The following is a 20,475-nucleotide window of genomic DNA, read 5'->3' on the forward strand; positions in this document are numbered from 1 at the left end:
CAACTAGAAGAACTGAAATCGCTCCTTGGACATCCCTTTGAATTACCCAGAAGTCCTCTGACATGCCTTTCTCTTTTTTCTTGCCTCTTCCTTGAACTAGTGTATAAATTGAACGGTCCACAGAGTCACAGAGTTGGGCTTCTAATATTGAAACAAGATCTGTGTTGCAGAGCCCACTGCTTTGTACTGCTGAGCGCTCAGCCTCCCGGGAAGCGTGTGTGAGATTCGAGTAGAAATTGCCCCCAAACACGTGACTGAAATGTACGGAGCAGGGTCAGTTTCTTTCTTTTTTTAAAAAATTACATGGTGAAATGAAATTTTCATTACACAAGTAGTACTTGAACACATTCTCTGTAGGGGGAAAAAAAAATGCAAACCTTCCAGAGCAAACAAAATCTTCCTTGACAACCACTCCTAATCCCAGCCCTTCCCCAGAGGTTAACCACTGTTACGAGTTTGTTGGTATTCTCCAAATGCTTAACATACTTGCATTTATACCTAAAGAACTTAAAAGGAGCTAAGTGCACTCACTAGAGTAGTAGTGTGCTGGCCCCCTCCACCCCACTACATCTCAGGGATGGCTTCTTGTCAATATGTATAGGTCTTACTGATTTTGTTTAACTCCTGCATAGCCTTCTTTAGAATCACAAGGCTAAACTGTTGGTTGATTTAGCCTAATTGATGGCCATTTAAGTTATTTCCAAATCCTCTGCTGTTACAAATGCTGTTACAATAAACATGGCCGTACATGCCTCTTTGTCACACACGTGAGTGTTTCTCTAGGGTAGATCCTGAGAAAGGGGACTTGCTAGGTAACAGGGTACATTAATTTTAAATCTTAATAAAGACCCATTACAAGGTCAGTTCCAAGCTTAGATTTAACGTAGGCCGGGCATACATGAGGTGGGCTCAGACACGAAGCAACTGTTTTCTAAGAATGGGGCAGGCTCTAGGGTGTGCGAGTGTGTGGCCCCCATGCTTCAACACGGTTTGGCTGGAAGGGTGGGTGTTGGGAAGGGCTCCGCTGAGCCCCATAGTCAGTTCTGTCTGGCCCCCTGAGGACTTTGGCCTGCATGTTGGAGAGGAATTACCGGATGGATGAACAGAAGTGGTGGACTCTGGATGGTAAATTCTAAACCCAGTTCATTCCCTAGCTGGACATCTTCAACGCATCTGTGAGTCTTCTCCGTCCGTCTTTAGAATACAAAGTGTGGCCTCAACGCTAATTATACAGCACAGATCTATGAACGTCACTCTGGAGCGTATTAAGCGCTTTAATAAACAAGTGCTGGGTGTGGGATGCAGGAGGAGCTCAGCGAGGCCTAAAGCTCTCTAAAGGCAGGTCTGAAGCTGAGGCTCCGTCATTCTTCCGTTCAGTTCATCGGCAAGAGCCTGCACGTGTGTTGAGTACCGGCAGATTGTTTAGAACGCTGGTGTTTTGGTTCTGCGGCTCCCCTCGCCCTGGGTTTCTGGTGAGTCGGTTTTGCCCTGTGTGCTGTGTAGGTCTGCACGGGTGAATGTGGATCCAGATCTGGGACAGCTGGAACCCGGAACTGAAGCATCAGATTTGGGGGGTTGTTCTCGCAGAGGCTGGTCACGCTCTGCCTCGGGAAGGCCTGGCAGCGGGCCTTGAACCGCCCTGGGCAGGGTACCAAGATGGAGATTTCAGCTGGAAGAGGAGGGCAGGGTTGGGACCTGTGTGCTGAGAGCGAGGTGAGGGGCCAGGTCACGTGGGCTCTGCTTTGGGCCACAGGGCAGAACCGGCCGGCTGGGTGTTGAGCTCTCGAAGCAGGGAGCCCTGGGGTTGGTTCACTGTGGCCGGCTGGCCTCTAAATGGAATATGCTGGATTTCTCGGTTCCCCTGTCTTGCCGAAATCAGTTCTGTTTGGGATTTCAGTTAATCAGCGGCTCACCCGTGGTCAACTTCTTGATTCTCTTTAGAGTCGGTAGTTGTATTACAGGTTCGGGTTGAATATCCTTTTGCAACCTCAGTTTCCAGATGCCAGCGGGACACTGGCTCCTAAGCTCTCCGAGTGGCCCACCGTGTCATTTAGCTGTCTAGTGCTGGTCTGAAATCGGGGAACAGGGGAGGCAACACATCTGTTGAGATCCTTTCACATGCTGGGCACTGTTCTCATTTTTCACGGTGAGGCAGGAAACTGAGGCTCCGAGGTGGTGGCTTGTTCCCGAAAGTCACACAGGTCAAGGTGACGGGCTGCCACGAGCCCCTTCCCTGGAGAGGCGTCCTCGGCAGTGCACCCGGGGTCAGCTTCTCTTGCACGTTCTGTTTCCATTTCGAGGAGCCAGTTTTAGTTGCTCAGGTGTAACCAGCCTTTTTTTTCCCCCTCAGCCACAGCATTCCTGGGGGATGGGAAGCATTCCCGTTGGTACTGGGGGAGATGCTCCAATCCCAGGAGATCAGAGCAATCTCCCGGGAGAAGGTGATAGAGTGACAGCGTGAGGAGCCACTGCCATCCTGAGACAGAAAGCCTGTACGGTCAGCCGGGAAGTCAGAAGGGAGGGAAAAGTTGGATTAAAAGTTGATCTGTGGAGGCCTGTTATCGCCCTTCTGGCTAGACACATCTATTCCCTTGGCTGGTCAGCCATCCTGGTCTTGGAATGAATTCTGGCACCCAGCTCTTATTTCAGGTTTTTAAATGTTATCAGCCACTAGAATGTTCTGTCATCCCAACAGCACGTGTTTCTTATCTCGTGACTTATAACTGCCAAGATTACACTTTTATTTCCCACTGGCTGGTTTGGCACCGGTGGCTCCTAGATGAGACTTGGATTCCGGAGGGGTATCTTGGGCACCTTGATCCCTTCCCGTACCTGTTTCTCTTTTCTGGTTTGGTGTCTCCAGTTGACTCATCCTGTCTGCGTGTGCATAGTTTCTCATCTATAATTTTGCATCTTCAACTCCTGGCCAGGCCACTCCGGGCCACTCCCGGGACCAGGTGGTTCCTTTCTTGGGCACCTGCAGCCCTGTGTGCTCTGATTATCCACCCCTGTAGAGGGCTGCTACCTTTTTATTACCTATTGATTTCAGCCAGGAAAGTCACCAGGTGGCTCTCACCTTCCCTACAACTGCCGCCCCCCACCGTCTGTTTATTTAGCATAGTCAGGGAATGTGATTATTCATTCAAATGACTGTTGAGTTCTGAATAGTTTTTCTACTTTAACCACTTCAATGAAAAAATAGAGCCTGCATTTCTCTGCCTTCAAAGTGGGGGAGAACATAAGGGGCGCTTTTCTTGCATCTCGGGGTTGGCACCTCAGGCATCATGATCACAGAGCTTTTCTGGCGTGTGCACCACTCAGGGCCTTACACTAATGGGTCCTGGACTGTTAGGCGTTTTAAATTCTCCCCTCTGTGTTTTATATTTTGGGGGATGGTTCTTTTATTGCCAGCTTTCCCTTTTCATTACTGTAAGTGCCTCTAATAGATCCCTTCTTCCCAATGAAACTCACGCTTTCTTCCTCACAGCGTTCATTGTGAGGATCAGACAAGGCAATGGAAGGCATTGGGGCTGGGAACTCTGGAGCCCTTCCAGCCCGAGCCCCTGTCCTGCTGCTGGGTCTCCCGTTGAGGGGAAGAGAGAACGAGTCCAGGGAGGGGCCAGGAAAGCTGCAGGCACCCCAGCTGGCTAGCTCGGGCAAATCAGTGGCCTTCTGGAGGAACCTCAGTTTTCTGAGCTATAAAATTGGGATTAAATTGTCCCTCCGTGTTTCCTTGAGTTGCCAGGAGGTCAGAAAAAAAAGGAAGCCTCGAATGTGTGTATCAAAGTGACTGTAAACCCAAATGCCATTCAGGCATTCATGGGCGGTTAACGTTCAGGTTGGAAGCTTACCCTGCAAACTGCTGGAGGGAACTGTCAGTTCTCGGAGGCTTGTTCTCGCGGAGATACTCAGCTCCTGGCTCCCTCCTTCCTGCTGGCTCTGGGTAGGATGCTGAGTCAGCAGTCATGCATCTCCGTGCCTCCTGCGTCTCACATAGTTTTGGTACAGCCAAATCAGGTTTAACCACAGTGCAGGCACCCACATGTATACACATGCATGCGTGCCCCGTGCATGTACGGAAACAGTGCTGGATCATCTCTCCCTCTCACATGGCACATTCGTAGGCATGCTTCTACTTATCCCTGCTTCCTTATAAAGCATTCTCTACCTGTTTTCAAGAAAACACTGCTGTCTTAGAACCGAGTCTGAACACTGAAGCGCTACTAAGACGCTATGACTGTTCTTCATTTTTGGGCGAGCAGCAGGTCTTATTTCTTACAACACATTTTTTATTTTTTTTAAAGTAGAGGGATTTTTTTATTTATTTATTTTATTTCATTTTTGGCTGTGTTGGGTCTTCGTTTCGTGCGAGGGCTTTCTCTAGTTGCGGCAAGCGGGGGCCACTCTTCATCGCGGTGCGCGGGCCTCTCACTAACGCGGCCTCTCTTGTTGCGGGGCACAGACTCCAGACGCGCAGGCTCAGTAGTTGTGGCTCACGGGCCTAGTTGCTCCGCGGCATGTGGGATCTTCCCAGACCAGGGCTCGAACCCGTGTCTCCTGCATTGGCAGGCAGATTCTCAACCACTGCGCCACCAGGGAAGCCCAACACATTATTTTTTAAATCTGGGGCTCTCCTCACCTATGGGAGTAGCATCTCTTCAAAATCATAAATTTGATGGGATAAGCAAGGGCTTGCCGTGTAAGGGAGATGCAGTCCGTCGGAACTAATAGAAGTAGTTACAGATCACTGAGCCCTGTGTGCCCAGTGTTGTGCTAAGAATTGTCTTGTTTCATACAGAGTAGTGTATGCACAACAGAGCAATGAATAAAGGGCACTGGTGGTTTTGAAAGCAAATGGGGAGCTAGGTGTGAAGGAAGGGGAAGTATAGTTCTGGGCTGAACTGTGAAAATGCTTTCCTTCCCTGCCGGCAGTGCAAACAGAATGGTCTCTTTTACTTGATTGAATGGCTGTTGTGCAGTCAGACCAACAAAAGTATTTGTTGATCAGGGTCATTTGTTATTTGCTGGAGAAAATTCAGTGTAACCAGATCAGGTGACCTATTTCTGTGGCCCATCTGCTGGGATATGAAAATAGCATGGCTATTTGGGGCCCTTATTTTCTCCTTCCATTTTTCTGTTACGTCTAGTACTCAGTGATGGGAAGGCTGGACACTCAGTTATAGGAAATGCTGTGGAGAGGATCCAGCCCCGAATGGGGGATGGGCAGCCTTTAAGATCCCTGCCAATCCTGATCGTCTAATTTTAATTTTACCGGTAGTCTAAACTATTATACATTGAGGCAGTGTAATCCAGTTTTTAAAAACCTTCAGACGTGCCACAACTAAAGATCCTGCACGTGGCAACGAAGATCCTGTGTGTTGCAACTAAGACCCGGCACAGCCAAATAAATAAATAAATAAATATTTTTAAAAACCCAAAAACCTTCAGAAGAAGACAACAATTAGAATGACCTGAGAATCCAAATGGTCATTCTCTGAACAGCTGATTTAGAAATCTTGGTATTGAATCAATTACTAATATGCTCAGTGCTGTGATCTTAAGCTCATATCATGAAAACCTAAAATGCATACCACACATTTAAAAAATGGTGTAACAGGACCTGATGTATAACTTGAGAGACCTAGATGTTTTAGTGCAGGCCCTTGGCTACCCTTGGAGGTTTTTCTGTCCAAAGCCAGGCTGGGAAGAAAATCCTCTGGGAAGAAACGGTCAATATATGCTCAGTGAAGTGAATTTTTTTTTTTACTTTTTCTGGAGAAGTCACCCCAGAAGAAAATAAGGCTTAAGAAACTACCAGGCAGCATTTGGGCGGTGATGGTGGAGTATGACAACTTACATCTTTCTGCCAAGGTTCAGATGGCAAGGACCACAGACGTATTTGCATATAGTCATCAATATGCTGTGGATGCACATGGCGTCTCTCAACAGAGATTGCCCCTGGCCAAGAATTGCTGAAAAATGAATTGTTTTGGACAAATGAATTGTCCTATTCTCCACTGAATTCTGTTATAAAATAAAAGATGTGGTGTGCTGCAACATTTTGACCTTTGCATGAGCTTAGAATGTCGCATTGAAAAAAGAAATTAAGTTAAAACTTTACAGATTTAAAAGAAAACATTAGGGACTTCCCTGGTGGCGCAGTGGTTAAGAATCCGCCCGCCAATGCAGGTGACACGGATTCGAGCCCTGGTCCGAGAAGATCCCACATGCCGTGGAACAACTAAGCCTGTGCGCCACAACTACTGAGCCCACGTGCCACAACTACTGAAGCCGTGTGCCTAGAGCCCGTGCTCCACAACAAGAGAAGCCACTGCAATGAGAAGCCCACGTGCCACAACTAGAGGAAGCCCGCACACAGCAACGAAGACCCAACGCAGACATAAGTAAATAAATAAAATTAAAAAGAAAACATTAGCAACTTTCTGATAAAAGATTAAGAATGATATGCAAAATATTAGCCAGAGAACCCAAAACTCAAATTGATGTTCTGTGCAGTGGTTACCAGGGGAGATCATAGAGTAGAAAGCTGAGGGTTAGTGGAGAACCTGAAACTCTTGGAAGAGGAGTAATGCCCGGCACCTTGGTCCCTAAATTGTTCATTAGAGAGGCAGCAAAGCACCCATGCTTCGGCAAATGGGAGTCTTACTCCAAACTTCACCCTCCTTAACGACAAAAAAAAAACCCATCGCCAAAAACCCCAGTAGTTGTGTAATCAGTTTGACTTTATGACCTGTGTCCTGGAAGTGCTACTCGGTGACATCATGGCCTGTTGCCACAGGAGGTAGGAGAGAGCGCCTGTTGAGCGTGGGCACATGCGCGTGCGCGCACACACACATGGATGTGCTGAGACCTGGGATTGTCTGGCAACAGTGACATGTCAAATGGCAATTTGCAACTTAGAACCACAGAGAGGGTTTGTTTTCCTATTCTGTCTGTCCCAGTTATTTAACTGATGGCAGATGTCCTCATTAAGGGCTATTAGCGCATCAGAAGATGTTTGCTGAGCCTGGAAAAGGGCTAACCCCTTTTACATGGACCAAAATACATCTTCTCGGGTAGCCAACCCCTGCCTGTGGGTGACAGTGGTGTGGTGAGAAGCAAAGAGGACTCGGGATATCTTAAAACTGTACATCAGCCAGGAAGTCTTTTTTAGCTTGAGTTTATGTTTTGGTCAAGGACTTCAGTAAGTCGAAAATGTAACATTGTAAAGCTGGATTTGACTATGTGTTGAAACACTGTTATTGTTACCCTGAAATAGATGTTTCTTGATTTCTCTTTGCAGTACCAGAACCATATGGCAAGTTAGGGGCTGGCTGGTTATTATGGACCATCAATAGCTCCCAAGAAAGAAACCAATAGGGGGGTGAGTTGAAAGTAGAGATCAGGGAAGAAAGATTTGAAGGAAGCGGTGGTTACATTGGTAGAAACATGCTGGGAGGGGGTTGGGACCCTCGAGCTAAGGTATAAAGTAACAGACCATCCTGGAAAGTCCCTCTAGAGTCCAGATTACCCTGGATCCTCTTCCTGCCTGCATGGCAGACCTCTGTAGGTGCTTGAATTCACTTCCGAATCCCCGAAGGACTTGAGGGATGGTGTTGTCTGTTGAGCCATGTTCCTAATGTAATGCTGATCAACAAACCTGGCCATCCTGCCCAGCCTACATTTAGTCTAGATTCATGTTTTTTCACTTCCATGCTATCAATCCGCAGTGTAAATTTGGCTAAGATTTCCCTTAACTTTTGGGATTGATTACATTATTTCTCTGCACCCTCTCAGAGGGCAATATTGTGTATAAAGGCCTTCCCAAACCGCTCAATGATTAACAGTGACCTGGACTGCTGAACAAGGTTGGAGGAAAGCATTGACCTTTATTTTGTAGGTGGGAGGCTAGGATGCAAATGGAGAATGGGTTTTCAAGGAAAGAAAATGCTCACAAGGAGACTTGCAGGATTGGGAGCTGGTTTTTTGTTTGTTTGTTTTGCTTCTGCTTTTTTTTTTTTTTCCTGTAGAGGTTCACTGACATAGGGGAAAAAAATACCACGTAGATGAAAAGCAACTTGAGTGTTTTATTTTGAGAGATCTCACACCTATTGGAATAATGGTATTTGACATTGACACCAGATAGACATGAGTTCAGTCCCTAGTGGCTGCCTTTCCTGGTTGTGTAGCCTTGGCAACCTAACCTCTCAGTGGCTCAGTTTCCTCATCAGAAATAAAAGACCGTATGTTTATCTTAAGTCGCTCTGAGGATTAAATTAGGTACAATTTGCGAAAGCTGGTGCTATTAGGCATTTAATAAAGGCAGTTTCCCTTCCTTCTTTCTCTTCTGCTTTTAAAAATTAAGATTTGGGCGCACTATAAATAAATAATAAAAGGTATTTCAGGGTGGAATTCAGGCCAGTTAAAGGTGAAAGGCCAGAGAACGCATGTGGGAAGAAGCCGGAAGTGGGCAGGTTCACCAACTGTGCAAATCCAGCAGGCTTTGGAAGGTGCAGCTTCACAAACCAAGTAAAAAGCGTTCTTTACATTTAAAAAAAAAAAAAGACTTAACAAAAACATCGTCAGAGTCTGTTAGCCAAATATTTCAGGCTCCGTCTGGAAGCCCAGGAATTTTGGAAATACTACCCTTTCTTCATTTTCAGTGGTAGAAACCTCAAACTTCCTGCTGTGGAAAGTGGGGGTGGCCACTGTGTTTTTTTCTTTCTTTCTTTTTTTTTTTTTTGGGTCAAGAGCAGGATTGTTTCTTTCTCTGGATGGATGCTGCCATCTGATGTCTCTAAGTGGCACTGTGGCTTCACTTCTAGCTCAGCGACATTAAACTGAGGGTTAGAGGTTCTTGTTTCTGGCTTGAGGCTTCGAGGATGGTGGTAGGTGACTGAGTTTTTAAACGCAAATTAGCACCAAATTAGCTTGGACATTTTTTTTTGGTAGTGGTAAAGAATTTACTCCTTACGTTTTTATTCCTTTTGATGACATACATAGTAAAGCTTTCCAATAGAGTGTTACTAAATATAAAGTCACCAGACACCTAGAGAGGAACTCTGTAGGATGCTGTGATTTTGACCTTTTTCTTATCTCTTTGCTTTCTAGGGAATTCATGGTGGCGATACCATACTCTCTGATTCTAGCCCTTGAAGCTCTGAGTAAAACACTGATAAAAATGTGCCAAACCCTTTTCCTCTATATTTGCGACTTTATTCTTATCTTTTAAGCTTATTTTTACCCTTCACGTTTTGCTATTGTGGAGATGTTTGCTGAGCATACTTTCCTGGGATGGTTGGGAAGGAGGCCAGGAATCGGGAGACGTGAAGATGGCATGGGACCCAAACGAAGCCCCGAGGTACTTCTGGACAAGGGTGAAAAGTAAAGAAGGTTTATGGAACTATTCAAAGAAAGTTTGAACCCATAGCTGTGGTGCAGTTTTCTCCTGGCGTGGGTGCGGCCAGGGGCAGAGGGGTGGGAGGGAGGAGAAAGGCCGCTGGAACAGTCTCTGGGAATGCCAAGCTGAATAGACAGGGGTGGAGTTAGCCTGATGGGCATTCCAGGTAGGGAAATGGTGTTGGTATTGAGTCCGTGAAAATCCTAGTATTTTACACCTGCCACAGCACCGGGGATATGCTCTGTACAAATCAGTTCCTCGGCTAAATACTGACTGGAGAGGTGAGTTAAGAGGGAACAGAGGACCTGGGGCAGCAGAGATTCGGAGTGTGCTAGGGTACCCGGAGGGAATGAGCCGCAGGATGGCTGAGGAGCCACGAGCGCTCTGGAGAAGGGGCAGCGTGAGTTCGCAGGGTGCCAGGTCTGAGTCTTCCCCTTCCGCCAGCAGACCCAGCAGGCGTGGGAGCAGCTGTGCCCCCTGGTAGCGATCCACCCCTCGAGCCCTGTGCGGATGCGAGGGATTCTGGTTTCTGGGGGTGAAGGGACTGCAAAGTTCTGACCTGTTGTTGGGTGACCAGTGGAAGTCAGTTCTTGGAGAGGAGCTGGTGGGAATGAAGCTGCTGAGAAGGGTAACCAGTAACCTGAGGACCGGGAGGGGGAACCAGGAAGGAGGGTATGCCTGGGGTTGTGAGCACAAAGCTTGACCCTCTGGTGCTGGGCAGTGCCTTGTGACCCAGGTCACGACGTGGACAGCAGAGATGGAAGTCAGTGGAGTCCAAGGAGGTGAGAATAGGGAAGTAGAGGCCATAGGTCATGGGCCCCAGGCAGAGGGTATTTGGAAAGAGGAGGGGGAGCGTGGTGTCGTCCTAAAAAAAAACACAGACTTTGAAGTCAGTAGGTCCTGAGGGGCCCTGATTTGGCCTTTTACCCTGACCTTGGTCAAGTCTTTTCATCTCTCTGGGTCTTTGTTTTTTTGAGACCAGAATAAGGATGGCCGCTAATGGTACCTGTGGAATGAGAGAATGCCAGTACCACACTTAGAGTCTAGCACATAGGAAATGCTCTTCAGTGTTAGGTATGGATACCGTGTCTACACATAAATGAGGTGTTAAGAGGTGAGCTGTCCAAATAACCCGGGGGTTACATCTTCTTACCTAATGGGGGGAAAAGGGATTATGCATCATCTTTTTAAGAGCATGAAAGGTTAGTCTAATACAGAATTATTTAGAAGCCTGTGTCCAGAGGGCTTCTACTGGAACGTTCTCATTGCTCCTTGAAGGTCGATAAGGGGAGTATTAGCATTGTGACTTACGGATGAGGAAACAGGCTCTGAGCGGGGTCCACAGCGCGGCCGGAGGCAGACCTACCGTGTTTTCCCTGCATCCTAAGCGCTTAGCAGGGAGGCTGTGGATCCGGGCTGGGATTTCCCAAGAGCAAGCTCGTTGACTGTTTTGAATCTCTGAGGTCCCATGAGATTGACTTCCTCTTTTCTGGAATGGTGTAGGCACCTGAAGGTCAAGGGGTGTCCCCCGCCCCCACCCCCACCCCCGCCGCCGCCGCCCTGGGGCTTATAGAGTGTCGGCTGGTTAGAACCCTGCCTCTCAGGCAGGAGGATTTTGACTAAAGGAGCATCACACCAAGCCTTCCGGTGTTGTCTCCTTCCTAGCTCTGCTTCCCTATAAAATGCAGAAGACAGCGCCCCCCAGTGCCCTGCTTCCTGGAGTAGTATACGTGGGGGCGAGCTGATGGCTCTGAGCACGCAGAGATGATGTGTGCGGTTTCCAGAGCAGCTCCTGCCCTTCGTGGGGTGACCGTGCAGAGGCCTGGAACGGTTCTCCTTGGTCCACGTCAGGGCTGTGGTCCTGGTTTCCATCAGCCCTGAATGCTCGAGTGGCCTAAGCCCGGAGCCTGTCGGGGGCAGGGTGCAGGCAGCTGGGAGGCGCTGAGAAGACCTGGGTTTGGAGTCAGGAGACCAGATCCCGTTCAGGCCCTGACACCAACTACCTGTACCGCCAGGAATAAGTGGCTTAAGCTCCGCACATGAGTTCCCTCAAGTGGAAAACAAGGATAGTTAGCACGGCTCACTTCTGTGGCTGTTGGCAACTTTGAAGCCAGCTGAGCTTGAGAATCTGAGTGTCTGACAGATCCCCTCCCGCTCTGACTTAGTGCTGTGGTAATAGCATCCTGACCCGGGAAGCGGACGTTGGTGTGTGTGCTCAGATGCTCCCTGCGGGCAGAGCAGTTTCAGCAACACAACCCTGGGTACAGCCCTCAGGAAGAAGAATAAGGAATTTGTTAAATTGGCAGTGATGCATCTGCCTAAGAAAGCACTGTGTGACTTATAAAAGTGAGATTGTAGAATAACATTTAGTGATGCAGTATAACCCACACAGGATAAGTGTAAATTCAGTTTACCAAACCATGATCCCATTTTTGTAGAAATAGAAATATATAAATCTATGTGTAGAGGACTTCCCTGGTGGCGCAGGGGTTAAGAATCCGCCTGCCAATGCAGGGGACACGGGTTCAAGCCCTGGTCTGGGAAGATCCCACATGCCGCAGAGCAACTAAGCCTGTGCGCCACAACTACTGAGCCTGCACTCTAGAGCCCGTGAGCCACAACTACTGAGCCCATGTGCCGCAACTTCTGAAGCCCACATGCCTAGAGCCCGTGCTCCACAACAAGAGAAGCCACCGCAGTGAGAAGCCCGCGCGCCGCAACAAAGAGTAGCCCCCGCTCGCCGCAACTAGAGAAAGCCCGCGCACAGCAAAGAAGACCCAATGCAGCCAAAAATAAATACATAAAATAAATAAATTTATTAAAAAAAAATCTATGTGTAGAAGAAAGCTTGGAATGCTGTATAGGAAACATGGGTATCTCTGGGAGGCTGCTTCTTGAGGGATTTGTTTTTCTTTGTGCTTATCAGTATATTCTAAATGTCCTACTAGTAACAGGTATTACTTTTGTAAAAAGAAAAAAGTTGTAAAAGTTACTTGAAAGTGTTTCATCCTTTTTAACGGACGCTCACGGGTTCCGGCTGTGTGTATGGCTTCCTGATGCCTGCAGATACGGGATAAAGGACTCTGTGTCCCCTTTGCCTCCCAGGAAAGGCAGCGGCATGGCCAGCGTTCTGTCCCGGCGCCTTGGCAAGAGGTCCCTCCTGGGCGCCCGGGTGTTGGGGCCACCCGGGGCTGCCCCACCCTTGGAGCCTCAGGCAGAGCTGCTTGAGGGGGCGGCTCCCCAGCCCTTCCTTGCCTCTAAGGACACGTCCTGCCAGGAGCAGCCCAAGGAACTCCTCAAGGCTCCAGGCACCACAGGCCTCCAGCAGGTGGCCTTTCAGCCCGGGCAGAAGGTAGGTTGATCCCCGAGTGGACAAATGTCCGATCTCCCCAGGCTTGCGTCTGGCGGCCCAGTGGTGCCCTGAGTGAAACTCTCTGGGCACTGGCTTTAGCATAGACCTTTCCCCTGCAGCCATATGAGCCCTTGGGCAGCAGGCTTCCCAAGGGAATGAGCAGACCCAGGGCTCCTCCACGACAGTTCTGGGCTCAGGCCTGTTCAGAACCTCAGTTCAAAGCATGGCCAGAGCTGTTTCTCTTAATCTGTCTCAGTTTGCAACTTTACAAAAACAAGGGAAAGAATCTCAGACTTACAGGAGACAGATAAGATTGCATCTTTGAATTACCTTTAGATATTTTCAAGAGATGAAGGTGTTTGTTTAGTTAGAATGCCATTTGGAGTCCCTTTTCCAGTGTTTCCTCCCCTGTGGCAGGGCTCAGGCATCACCTGTGCCTGATATTGTCACTAGATCCAGATGCATGGGCTTCTCTTTCATTGCCTTCTCAAGAGCTGATAATAGAGGCTCTGCTTTCTGCCTCTGTTTCAAGGCTTGTGTCGTCCAGACATCTCTTCCCATGAGGTGAGGCCACCTGGCAACTGCTAGGCACCCTTGAAAGCAGTCAGCCTACTTCTTCACCACTACCATCTTGCTCCCAGGTAGACTCAGGATTCTCTGAAGGGAAAAATGCAGGGTGTGAGCAATTCAAGGCAATAGTTGGGGACCAGCAGATATATAGGACTTCAGAGGCTAGTCAGGGCAAGAAATCAGTAGGAGGGACACAGATTCCAAATTTGTTTGATTTGAGAATTTAATCCGTTTACATTTAAAGTAATTAGTGATAGGTAAGGACTTGGTATTGCTATCTTGTTAACTGTTTTCTGACTGGTTTGTAATTCCTTTGTTTCTTTCTTCTTCTCTTGCTGTCTTTTTTTTGGTGATTTGTTGATTTTTTTTTTTTTTTTTTTGGAGTCCTGTGCATTGATTTATCTTTTGTGTATCCCCTAGAGGTTTTTTCTTTGTGGTTACCATGAGGCTTACAGAAAACATCCCATAGTTATAACAGTCTATTTTAAGATGATAACAACTTTAATTGCATATAGACTCCAAGTTAAAAAAAAAAAAATCCCAGAAACTGACACATTTGCTCTCTCCATCTGGAGAATTTATAAGGATTTGTTTTGGGAAGAACCAATCCACTGTAGCTAGTCTGGGTGTTCAGGTGGGAAGCAGGTACCTGGGAGCATCTGCGTGAATTAAAGATGAGTCAGAGCATGCAGTTTGTGGCATACGGCTCCTGGCTCCCAGAACTTGGGACATATGGAGTGAGAACTCCCAAGTACTGACCACTGTTTGCTGTTTTTCTCTCCCCAGGTTTGTGTGTGGTACGGGGGTCAAGAGTGTACAGGACTGGTGGAGCGGCATAGTTGGGCAGAGGATAAGGTGACTGTCTGGCTGTTGGACCAGAAGTTACAAATCTGCTGCAAAGCAGAGGAGGTGTGGCTGGCCGAGCTACAGAGCCCCATCCCCCAGGCGCCACCTCCCGAGCAGGGAACCCAGGCGCCAGCCTACAGGCCTGTCTCCAGGAACATTGATGTCCCAAAGAGGTTTGTGTGACAGAACCTGGGCTCTGAAAGACATATGGGTGGTGAGGTATGGGGTTTTGGGATGCCGTGTGTTGGGGAAGGGATGTGGAACTACCAGGTGTCTAGTTGTCAAGATATTGGACAAATGGGATACAGTGAGAGGGCATCCTTTTGAAAAGACCCAGAAGGGCGTCTTTTCTTCCCTGTAACTCTATTATGGGTGATATAGCTTTGTCTGGCTAAGGGCTATTTTTTTCCCGTTTCATGCTCAAACTAAAATTAGGTCTTAGTTTTTCATGATGAGAGAGAAAAAATGGCTTAGATCAGGAGTCAGCAAACGTGTTCAGAATGGGCCAGAGAGTAAATAACGTAGGCTTTGTGGGCCAAATGGTCTCTGTCACAGCTGCTCTGCTTGGCTGTGGTCACGTGAAATCAGCCACAGATAGTATGTAAACAGGCGGGCGTGTTGTGCCCCAATAAAACCTTACTTACGGACACTCAGATTTCAATTTCATGTCATTTCCATGTGTCATGTCAAGAAGGAATATTCTTCTTTCGATTTTTAAAACCATTTAAAAATTGTTAAGCCATTCTTAGCTTGTGAGCCGGGCTAAAACAGGCGGAAGGCTCAGTCTGGAGACTGCAGACCCCTGGCTGGATATTTAAAACTATTGACGTTGAATGAAGAATGCTTACTTTGCTTTAGAATTTTTTTAAAAAATTATTTTTACTTTTCTGGCCACACCGCACAGTATGCAGGATCTTAGCTCCCGACAAGGGATTGAACCCGCGCCCCCTGCAGTGGAAGCGCAGTCTTAACCACTGGACCCCCCAGGGAAGTCCCTGCTTTAGAATTTTATGACATGATTTTTTTCCCTGAGAATATGTATATTCTAATTTCTATGTTATATACTTTATGCACATTGATATTTTAAGATTAAAAAAGAAAATCTGCCAATGAGATTCTTTTTTTTTTTTTTTAATAAATTTACTTATTTTTATTTATTATTTTTCGCTGTGTTGGGTCTTTGTTGCTGCATGCGGGCTTTCTCTAGTTGCAGCGAGCAGGCGCTACTCTGTTGCGGTGCGCGGGCTTCTTATTGCAGTGGCTTCTCTTGTTGCGGAGCACGGGCTCTAGGCATGCGGGCTTCAGTAGTTGTGGCACGCAGGCTCAGTAGTTGTGGCTCGCGGGCTCTAGAGCTCAGGCTCAGTAGTTGTGGCGCACGGGCTTAGTTGCTCCGCGGCATGTGGGATCTTCCCGGACCAGGGCTCGAACCGGTGTCCCCTGCATTGGCAGGTGGATTCTTAACCACTGCGCCACCAGGGAAGCCCCTGCCAATGAGATTCTCGTATACAGGATGTGTAAGCAGTTGAGCCCTGCCCCCCGCCCCATCTGTGTTTGTCTGTGAGTATTACTGTTACTGACAGTACACCCCGTGTCTTGAGACCAGACCAGAGCAACAACATTTGTGATTGTCAGTTCAATGGAATACTGGCAAAGAATTTGTCTTTCTATTCTGTGGAAATAAAAATACAAATAATCATATAAAAAGGGGGATGCTGACACATTTAATACATTACTAGTTTTCGTTTAGCTGCTTCAAGCCCAGTCGTATATTTTAGTGGATCTGAATTGTAAAGAATGAATTGTATAATACAGTCCTTTGAAATAGAGGAGCCACCTAGAAATTTATTTCAGACTGACTTTTCATACTTTAGCATTAACTTATAGATAGCTTTAATTTTATTTCCAAATAATGTAACTTTATATGGATTAAAAAAATTATGTGTAAAATTTTATAGAACTCTGCTGTATAAAGCATTGAGATTTACACTGGAAGATTTATTTTAGCATTTCTGGGTTTTTTGATCATTGGCTTACGTACCAGGTTCTGTTCACATTCAGAAGCTATCACAATACCTCATCATTAATCTTGGGGGGAGGGGAAGGAATTGGTTAGTGTAATTGCTCCCTCTTAAATTTAAATATAAAACGAGGAAAGGAAGGTAATTTTGGTGATTTTGAATTCTAGCTGGCCGTCTTTTACTCCCATGCTTTATTTCATTGCTTGGACTCATTTTCCTTTCCCCCAAATAAAATTCTTGATTTTAAGCTGCAGACTTAAGAGTTAGGAAGGGAATTCAAGGGAGAGTGGAACTGCCTCCGGGTGTCAGCAGTGGGATGGGGACCAGCCTGCTTCTGCGGGCATTGACTGATATTATCAGTGTAGCTCAGAACTGAGTATTTTTCATGAAGAATGAGGAGAGGTCTGCATGCTTTATTTAACGATATTACTTGAGCACACACTGACTGATTGGAGTCAAGGCGTGGAGGGGACAGTCTAGGAATGTAAGATGCTCCCATGGCCAGCTGTGTCGGGAAGTAACCTTTGGCTCTCACCTGTCTGAATCCAGGAAGTCGGATGCAGTGGAAATGGACGAGATGATGGCAGCCATGGTGCTGACGTCCCTGTCCTGCAGCCCTGTGGTGCAGAGTCCTCCTGGGGTCGAGACCAACTTCTCTGGTGAGGAACGGGGCCCGGGTGGGTTCTGGGCGTGGCAGAGGCCCACGACCGACCTCTTCTGCTTTGGGCAGCTAATTGCCTAAGTCGCTGGCTTGGCAGCAGGGTTTCTGGAGTCTCTTCTCCCTGGCATCCCAGAGTGGCTGAGTGACACGGAGTTAGCCGCTTCCATTCTTTTTCCTCAGTTTCCTCCTCTGGGGAGAAGCTTCCTGGTGCATTGTGAAGATGATTGAGCACGGGACTGAGCCACACTGGCCACTTGAGTAAGTTCTTCAATGGGAGTAAGCTAGCGAGGCACTTGTGGGGCTGAACGTGGCCAGTGGAGGAACATTGAGTTCTAAAGGTAGAAACTTACCAAATGGTCCCCTAGTGGCCTCAGCCGATTCACTCCCCCATTACAAGTGCCTGATTCAGCCTTGTAAATTAGTGTGGAACAAATGAGCTGAAGTCTAAAATAAATCTAATTGAGTAATACAAATCGATAGTAAGACTTCACAGCAAATTTATAAATTAAAAGAAAATTCTAGCACAACCCCCAAAATACATCACGAGTAATATGGGAGGAAGGAGGGTTGCTGGATATTAGTAGCTTGATAAGACTGGTAGTGAACCTGAAGGGGTTTTTTTTGAAACTTGTCATCAGGCTGGCCTAACTTACTCCCAGGGAATAACTTTTTCATTGGTGAGCTCTAACTGAATTGCAAGCTCCTTAAAAGCTTATAGGAAAATACGGAGTCAGCTCTGAACACATACCAGGAGGAAAGTGGCCTTTATAAGCATCCCTCATAAGTAATCTCCCTACATAGAAAATCAATTTAAGGGGGTGATAAGGCAGACTTACTTGTTTCACCCAAGGCCTGTCATCAATGGCTAGGCTGCTAGAGGAAGCTGTTGCAGTCTGACGGTACCAGTTGTGAGGCAAAGCATCGCACACCTGCTCTGTGAGCACCTGGGGGCCACACAGGCAACGCAGGGAGGAAAGGAGTCAATTTTAAGTTCTTAGGAAACTCTACGAGTTTAGGAGATGCAGGAGGTTGGTCAACAGGAAGAAGATCCAGGAAAGTGTCATAAAGGGAAAGAAAATCGTTGACTGCAATTCCCATTAGGTTGTGTGTGTGTGTGTTTGTGTATAATCCATCTACATATGTTCACACACACATCCCAACACCAGCATATATGTATCTTAACTGATAATACGCCATGACATCTTAAGTCCACTTTGATAAACATTTTTCATTGTCTATTAAAGACTTTTTTTCCCATTACAGTATCTTTAAAAAAAAAAAAATTTGTGGATTGATTGATTGATTTGGCTGCCCCAGGTCTTATTTGCAGCTCGCAGGATCTTTAGTTGTGGCATGTGGGATCTAGTTCCCTGACCAGGGATCGAACCTGGGCCCCCTGCATTGGAACTGTGGAGTCTGAACCACTGGACCACCAGGGAAGTTCCAATATATTTCTGATCTTACGCTGAAGTCGGTGGAGAAATAAGGCCCCCTTGGCAGCTAATTACGTTGATGTATTCTGCAAGGTGAGGTCTCTACAACAACCAGAACCTTGCTCTAATCGTGGATACTCTTTGTGCAGAATCCACCCATTCCCTCTGGTCTCCGTACTGTTAGGATGGCTCTGCGTGGGCGTGTAGAGAGCAGAGGGAATCACAAGGATTTCTTAGACGTTCACCATGCGTTTGCAGGGGAGCACTTTGCTTTCATGCTCTGTTGACCCTGCCCTAGAAAATCTTACGACCTAAGGTAGAGTGATTTATGTTCCTCTTACAAGGTATAGGTTAATTTATGAGATTCACTTTTTGCTTTGTTTCGTATTTTTCCTTGTGTGCCAATTTGCCAGTGTCATTGTTGAGCCACTTGAATGGTTCCTCGGTGGAAGGCTGCTGTATTGTAGGGCGGGCCTGCCGTTTGACCTGCTCTCTTCTCCTGTCCTGATGCTAGATGTAGCACTTCCGCTCCCTTGCCCTTCTCTCCCTGATAGGTTTCTTGAGTGGACGTGTGCGAACCGTTGACCTGCTGGCAGCTCCTGAGATCTTTCCTGAAGGGCTACCCTATTTTTAGCCCCATGTGTAGATGTCGTAAACTCTTTGGTTTCCAGGAAGTCATTGCTTTGAGACTTGACAGTGACACTTAGGAAGGGCAGAGTTCATCTGTCCACTTCTGTTTGGGTGGGCTTTTCCTAGCGTGTGAGACTTAAGTAAGGAGAGCCTGCATTGGAAACACGAAATGCTGGGTGTCTAGATTAGCCTAGAAGGGGTTTGGAATATGGAGGAGGATGAGAGAAAAGCAGTGGGATGTTTATCCTGCCACAGGGGATGTGGTAGACCGTCTCGGAATCCAGGGTAAGGAGGCTCTGTGGAATGCTGCCCATGTTGGGAGTTGGGGCTTTTGGGGACAAGGCCACCATACCTGCGTGTGTCACAGTGTTCCCCCCTTTTCTTGCTATTTCCACATGTCAAAATTTCAGATTCTCCTATAGTAAAAATAAATATGGATTTATGGTGTCGGCATGGAAGAATCTGGGTCGGGCCTAAAGCAGCCCGAAGAAAGGCAGCTTAAAAACTGAAAATTTGACATGTCTCACCTGTGACCTTCCTGTTGAGACGCATTGCTGGGAGCAGGGCAGCGGGTTTAGGCCACGTCGGCTGTGTGGGCCTCCTGTCATCTTGTGATGAGTCTGAACTGCTCTCAGAGCTCGTCTTTCCTTCTCTAAGCGTGTTGCCTGTGGATAAAAGAGGAGCCACCTGGGCCACAGCTAGCTCTGGTAAAGGCTACACCTCCTGACAGCTGCGAGAGCTGGCTGGATGGTTTCTTTTCACACGCCGGTTTTGATGTACTTGCCTGGGTTTAAATGATCAAACAGGCATTTTTCAGGAAAGCCTGGTTAACAAGCCCTTAACCTGGCCTCTCCATTCCTACTCTGCTGCAGGGAAAGCTTCCCAAGTGGTACCCAGCCCGCTTGTCTGTGCTTGGGAGGGAGGCAGGAGAGGCTCTGCCCCTCCCCTCTCCCCGCTCTCCCCCTGCCTTTAAAGTGACAAGTACATTTTAATTAGGTTATCTTTCCATTAATAATACAGGTTTCCCCTGCTATCTGAAAGTAGAACGTTTCGATGAAAGCTGAAACGGTATAAAGCGAAGCAATTACCTTAGGACACATCTTGCTAACAGATGCACAGAATAAATCGAGATAAAGCACGGATGCTCACAGACACAGTTCAAAGCTGTGGTGGCTAGGTGCTGAGGCGCTGAGTGTGGTTCCCAGAAAGGAGCTCAGCGGGGCCACTCCTACTGCTTGGGGCGCGCGCTGCCTCTGTCACAGCTCGCTGCAAAACCAACATCGAACGCTATTTTCACCTTTTTTCATAAAGTGAAAACCCTCCTTAGATTTCTTTTAGTTAATGAGAACAGGTACTAATGTACGGTTGTCACTTGGTATTTGTGGGGGATTGGTCCAGGACCCGTGCAGATACCAAAATCCATAGATGCTCAAGTCCCTTGTATAAAATGGCATAGTACTTGCATGTAACCTACGCATATCCTCCTGTATACTTTAAATCACCTCTAGATTACGTTTAATACCTAAAACAATGTAAATGCTGCGTACAATGTAGATAGTTGTAAA

The 20,475-nt window shown here is 47.2% G+C and overlaps 1 protein-coding gene across 7 annotated transcripts in view; it reads left to right on the top strand.

Moving 5' to 3' along the window:
• ZNF395 (zinc finger protein 395) overlaps window positions 1-20,475 on the top strand; it is a 41,850-nt gene that overhangs the window by 12,914 nt on the left and 8,461 nt on the right. For 5 of the 7 annotated variants that reach the window (XM_082402800.1, XM_082402801.1, XM_082402803.1 and 2 more), the window contains 4 exons: window positions 12,506-12,752; window positions 14,109-14,341; window positions 15,618-15,725; window positions 16,736-16,845. In XM_082402800.1, the coding sequence (XP_082258926.1) occupies window positions 12,506-12,752; window positions 14,109-14,341; window positions 15,618-15,725; window positions 16,736-16,845 (698 nt within the window). The remainder of the gene's footprint in view (window positions 1-12,505; window positions 12,753-14,108; window positions 14,342-15,617; window positions 15,726-16,735; window positions 16,846-20,475) is intronic. The other 2 variants (XM_082402805.1, XM_082402806.1) reach the window with 1 other exon arrangement.

This window comes from Balaenoptera borealis (assembly GCF_965194805.1).
Source record: "Balaenoptera borealis genome assembly, chromosome: 8".
NCBI lineage: Eukaryota > Metazoa > Chordata > Mammalia > Artiodactyla > Balaenopteridae > Balaenoptera > Balaenoptera borealis.